The sequence below is a fragment of the Zootoca vivipara genome, chromosome 10, assembly GCF_965207765.1.
Source record: "Zootoca vivipara chromosome 10, rZooViv2.hap1.1, whole genome shotgun sequence".
NCBI lineage: Eukaryota > Metazoa > Chordata > Lepidosauria > Squamata > Lacertidae > Zootoca > Zootoca vivipara.
This window is the reverse complement of record NC_142593.1, coordinates 12128245-12134244: the sequence shown is the minus strand read 5'-3', so window position 1 is coordinate 12134244 and position 6000 is coordinate 12128245. Positions and strand designations below refer to the sequence as shown.

Here is a 6000-nt window from a genome sequence, read left to right as displayed (position 1 = left end):
TCAAACTATACAATATTGAAAATCACATTTTGGCACCATGGGAAAAACCTGAGACTGTGTGCTGGCATTCCAGCACTGTACTGTTAACTCCTAGGACCTTTTATTCTGTAAGATTGGTGGCATTGAACATCACAGTTCTCTCCAGGAGAAGAACAACCTTACCGCTTCTTTATACAATGCTTGTGGGTTATCCTTGTTTTTATTTTTGCTTTTATTTTCTTTGTACCGCTTTATTTCTTTATAATGAAAACCTTTCAATGAAATATGAATACCAAAAAATGTTTGTAGTGAAAGATTCATGGTAGTCTGGTTTATGCCTTATTGCTAGGCTGAAGAAATATAGCCCTGACTTACTTAATATCTAGATTCTGTTAATTTCAGCCTAGGGCTCAATAATAATAATAATAATAATAATAATAATTTATACCCCGCCCAACTGGCTGGGTTTCCCCAGCCACTTTGGGCAGATCCCAACAAAAGATTAACAATTCATTAAAACATCAGTCATTAAAAACTTCCCTAAACAGGGCTGCCTTCAGATGTATTCTAAAAGTCAGATAGTTGTTTATTTCCTTCACATCTGATGGGAGGGCGTTCCACAGGGCAGGCGCCACTACCGAGAAGGCCCTCTGCACTGGCCCTCAGTGTCCTAGTTGAACGATGGGGTTCAAGACTCCTGCACTTCTGGTTTCATATGTAAGCACACAACTGGAAGAAAAAAAGAAAAGACCTGCAATAGAACCTGGAGTGTATTCGAGCCACACTCTCATCCCTCCTTCAAGGCAGAACCTCTTCCATGTCTTCCACTGAGGGGAACATAGTATCCACATTGTCTTTTCCCCCATAGTCTCCATTCTGATGGGGGGGAGCTTTCCTCCCCATCTCACCCCAACTGGAAAGGTAGTGTGGTGTAGTGGTTAGAGGGTTGGACTAGGACCTGAGGGACCAGGGCTCAAAGTCCTCAATCAGCCATGAAGCTCATTGGGTCTTCATGGGCCTGTCACTATCTCTCAGGCTAACCACAGGGTTGTTGTGAAGTTAAATAATGGGAGAATGCAAACTGCTTTGAGATCCTTGGAGGAAATGTGAGATATAAATTTAGCAAATAAATTGTTGTTGTTTAGTCGTGTCCGACTCTTCGTGACCCCATGGACCAGAGCACGCCAGGCACTCCTGTCTTGCACTGCCTCCCACAGTTTGGTAAAACTCATGTTAGTAGCTTCCACTGTCCAACCATCTCATCCTCTGTCGTCCCCTTCTCCTTGTGCCCGCCATCTTTCCCAACATCAGGGTCTTTTCCAGGGAGTCTTCTCTTCTCATGAAGTGGCCAAAGTATTGGAGCCTCAGCTTCAGGATCTGTCCTTCCAGTGAGCACTCAGGACTGATTTCCTTCAGAATGGATAGGTTTGATCTTCTTGAAGTCCAACTCTGTAGCAGTCAGAGTGGAACGCTCTCTCCAAATTTCCTCCTCTGAGCTCTACCTGGTTTCCCTAAACCTGCTACAGCCCCTTCTTCCCCCTTTCAGTGAACTACTATTCTGTATTCTCAAAACCTTTCTCTGCTATTGTTTCACTGCTACTCCTTTTCCCCGCTCCTCTTTGCAAGTTATAACAAAATAATAAAACTGGGAGACTACGACACACTCACACCCCAAGACCCGTATGATTATGTAAATTGGAGCATGCATTATTTATTCTGGTTGATGTTTACCGAAAATGCAAACCAGGACATGCAAGGGAAGGGTGTGGCTGAAACTACAAAACTGAAGTCCTGTTTTTCTACTTGCTTTGCCCATGGCCATAAGCTGAAAAGCATTATTACTTCACTCCCCCCCCCTCCCTACCGTACAATTTGCTTCCCATCTGGTGTTGTGGCAAATAGAGTTTCATAAAGTGCTGGGAGTTGTGTGCAGAGTGGTTACACGGGTAATTTATCACAACCGTGATGGTAGCATTGATCTTTTCCTTCTCTTAGGAAATAGTGCACAGGTGAACAGAAGGAGTGGGGCAGGCCACTCTTGCAAAACACAGGTGGCGCAGCAGCTGTAGAATTGCATTATTATGCTTCCGCTTCCCATCCTTCTTTTTCCCAATTTAAGGATGTGTCTCTCTTCAAGGTGTTATAGGGGACCAGGCAAAATCAGCAATCCCTTCTGGGTGTGTCCAAGGTCATCTTGATAAACAAGTTGCTTTGCTTTGCTTTAAATTATTGCTAATTAAAATGCTGACTATTAACACAGTCATGTCTTAGTCAGTCCTAACCATATCTACTCAGAATTAATTCATGCAATTTCTCAACGTATAAGTAACTCTGCATTTATAGGTTCCTCTGCTACCACAGCCGTTAATTAAGTCATATTGAATTCTGTGACATTTACTCACAGTTGCAGGTAAACGGGATTAGGATTGCAGATTTACACAGAAGTAAAGTCCCCCTGAGCTCATAGGCACCTGCTTCCTAGGAAATATGCTCAATATCGGTGTTGCAAACGTGACCATGCGAACGATTGCAACTTGAACGTTTTGTAATATTTGTTTCTCGTCATTTTCCAGGAGAGAAATAGGAGGAGGGAATATTGAATCAGTTTGGTTGGGTGTTGGCTCACTGGTTCCTCGTGCAGCAGTTCTGAGCTAAGCCCACCATGCGAGCCACTAAAGGAAGTGTCAATGAGATGAGCAAAATACCTTCTTCTCTGGATCGTAGCAGGAAGAACAAGAAGTGTAGAACTGAAGCTGGTTCTCCTCCTTTCTTCCCTTATAGTATGCATGTGACTCCCACACATCCACGCGTAGATTTTGTTTGCTTGAATTGCGTTTTAGCTTGTTGGAAGCTGTCCAGAGTGGACGGCATAATAATAATAATAATAGCCAGATGGGTAGCATAATAATACTGTAGTAATAATAATAGAGGCAAAAACATTCCTTTTTAACCAGGCCTTTGCTTGATTTGATTTACATTCTATGCCCTTTTAAAATATGGTTCACGTTTTTGAGGGGGATGTTTTTGGGTTGTTGTTTTTATTTTGATTGTATATATTGTGGTTTTATATGCTGATCTTCTTTTGTGAACCGCCCTGAGACCCCCAGGTATAGAGCAGTATATAAATTCAATTAATAATAATAATAATAATGATAAATGTTAATAACCCAGGGTCCAAACTAGAGCATGGTACTAAATGTGTACTTAGAAACCGCATCAAATCCAAAGAAGAGAGGTCTCCCATTGGCACCATAACTCATAGTCAATGGAGTTACGGCCATAACTCATAGCCAGTGGGTGGAGGAGATTGTTGGGATTGCAGCTGGGGAGGGACAGCTTATACCTATATACTCTGATGTCGTTTTGGAAGAAGTGTCTTTGTGTCACATCTACTTTGGTCCACAATTTAGGCCAGGGTTTCCCAAAACTTGGGTCTCCAGCTGTTTTGGGGCTACAGTTCCCATCTTCCCTGACCACTGGTCTTGCTAGCTAGCGATGATAGGAGTTGTAGTCCAAAAACAGCTGTAGACTCAAGTTTGGGAAACCCTGATTTAGGCGATCCTGCAACCTCCCCTGGCTCAATCCAAAACTCACTGCTAAATTATCTCCCAGAAGCGTCATGCCGCAAAGATTCGTGAACCCCTTTATGTTTCTACGCGAAGTGCTGTGGATTCTAGTTGCTGTATAAAAGAGTAAACAGACCTTTTAGAGGATTTACAGGTGAGGCTGCGTGGGGAACCTTTGGCCCTGCAGATGGTGCTGAACTGCAACTCCCATCAGCGCCAGCAAGCAGGCTGTCTTCAAAGCCATTCTACTCACATTCAATCCGAGCAAGTAATTCTCGTGAATTATGATGCTCTTGTTCTCGTTCTTTCAAGCAAGCTTTGTGTCCTGCACTACTGGCCTTATCGCCGGCTGCGTTTTGAACCAAAGGGCAGCACCACCCAGAGCCCACTGGAAAAAAATGTGAGAACACAAGTTGGAACCATCCCCTTAAAATAAATAGGGGGCAGCGATAGCTTTGCTACAGAGGTTTAAGAGAACTACTGGAGAGCAGACGGAGAGCTATGAAAGAAAGAAAACTGGAAATAAGCCAGATGGAAGCATACACTGGGCAAAATACATGTGCAGGATACTAAGAGGTCTGGAAGCCCCATTTACTATTATTACTTTAACTACTACTTATTATTATTATTATTATTTTGAATTTTTATACCACCCTTTATCTGAGGATCGCGGGGCGGTTTACAATATAAAAGCACAAAAACACAAAGCATAGTAAGAAACAAAAACAATACTGACCCCACAGTTCTAATACATGCATAAGAAATATTGCCCTTTACTCTCCTGCAAGGGAGCATAGGATGGTAGTTGGAAGGGATCCTAAGGCCCATCTAGGCCAACCCCTTGCAATGCTGACTTGGAAGGGAGCCCGAGGGTCTTTGAGTCCAAGCACCTGCAACTCAGGAATCTCAACACACAGCCCCCCCCCCCCGCAATCCATTACAGAAACCATACTGGCCACCTGCTTAGCTTTAGCAAATGTGCTGGCAGTTTTATTGCTGGATGGGCAGCCAGCCGCGATCTTAAGTCTAGCAGGACCTGCCATAGGACAGAGTTAACTCCTAAGGGCCGAGGTCCCTTCAGCCTCCCCACCCCCAAATACTCAACACCACCCCTTTCCTTTCTAACCTAACACTGCATGCAACACACACGTCTCACAAGAAATGAAACTGATCTGTAGAAAGCACAACTAAAAAAAGAGAGGTAATGCACGTATTTTTGAAAATTAAGAAATGGGATTGCCATTCCAATGGCGCTGCATATTGTGACCGATCCTATGGGGTGGGGCATCCTTGCAACCCTTCCAATCTGCATCTTGCAACCGATCCTATAGGGTCGGGCATCCTTGCAACTTTACCAATATTCTGCATCCTGCGACCGATCCTATGGGGTGGGGCATCCTTGCAACCCTTCCAATGTTTTATTTACGTAAACTGGTGTCCTCCACCCCCTCCAGTCCACACGCAACGGATTGGCCACAGGGCCATAAACTGGATTTCCACCTGCTCGTCTCTACAAGGCAGGCTCCTCCGGGGTGTGGAAGGAGTTAAAAGGGGGCGTGGCGAGGGGCGTGTCCGCCGCAGGTTCCCAGCCCCGCCCCCGCACGCCGCGTGACGTCGCGGCGCGCGCCGGGACCCGGAAGCATCTCTCGGCGATGGCGGCGGCGGAGGGCGCGGGGCAGCAGTGGGTGCTGGTGGAGATGGTCCAGGCCTTTTATGAGGTGAGCGGGCCGGGAGGAGGTGGCGGCCCCTCGAGGTGGGTGGCCGGGTGGGTCGCCCAAGGGCTCCCCCGGCCTTTCCCCCCCCTCCAGAGGAACGGGGAGAGGAGAGGCTGGAGGCTTCCCGAGGGGTCGGGGAAAGAGCAGGAGCCTCGGCTGACCTCTTCCCCCTCTCACACGACCGAAGAGGGAGGCTGAGGCCTGGGTGGGACGCCGGGGAGGAGGGTGGTTGCCCGGTGGAGGGGCCCATGGGGAGGGGAAAGGGGTCGCCACGCCTGGCCGTCAGGAAGACGCATGGCAGCTAACAACAACAAGGGGCAGAGTTCCCTTCGCAGCCCCTCTCCCAAGAAAATGAAAATAAAAAATTGAGGGGGCTGGGCCCCCAAAGTTCAGGGAAATTCCCATTCAAATTGTGTGTGTCTGTGCAACATTATTATTATTATTATTAAGGGGGCTGGGCCCCCAAAGTTCAGGGGAATTCCCATTCAAATGATGTGTGTCTGTGCAACATCATCATCTTCATCATCATCATCATTATTATTACTAAGGGAGCTGGGCAACCGAAGTTCAGGGGAATTTCTATTCAAATGGTGTGTGTGCCTATGCTATTGTTGTTATTTATTGAATTTATATATACCCGGTCTCAGGGTGGTTCACAGAACAAAGTCACTTATATCTAAGAACCCAAGGCATCAAAAGATTTTTAAATCCCAACAAAGAATCCAGCATAGGATGGATTA

General features: G+C 46.0%; 1 protein-coding gene across 1 annotated transcript in view; it reads left to right on the top strand.

The window, feature by feature from the left end:
* The first annotated feature begins 5129 nt into the window (after positions 1–5129).
* The window catches only part of SPTLC1 (serine palmitoyltransferase long chain base subunit 1), a 39931-nt gene continuing 39060 nt past the window's right edge, over positions 5130–6000 (top strand). The window contains exon 1 of the mRNA XM_035099854.3: positions 5130–5263. Within this exon, the coding sequence (XP_034955745.1) occupies positions 5198–5263 (66 nt within the window). The 5' untranslated portion in view covers positions 5130–5197. The remainder of the gene's footprint in view (positions 5264–6000) is intronic.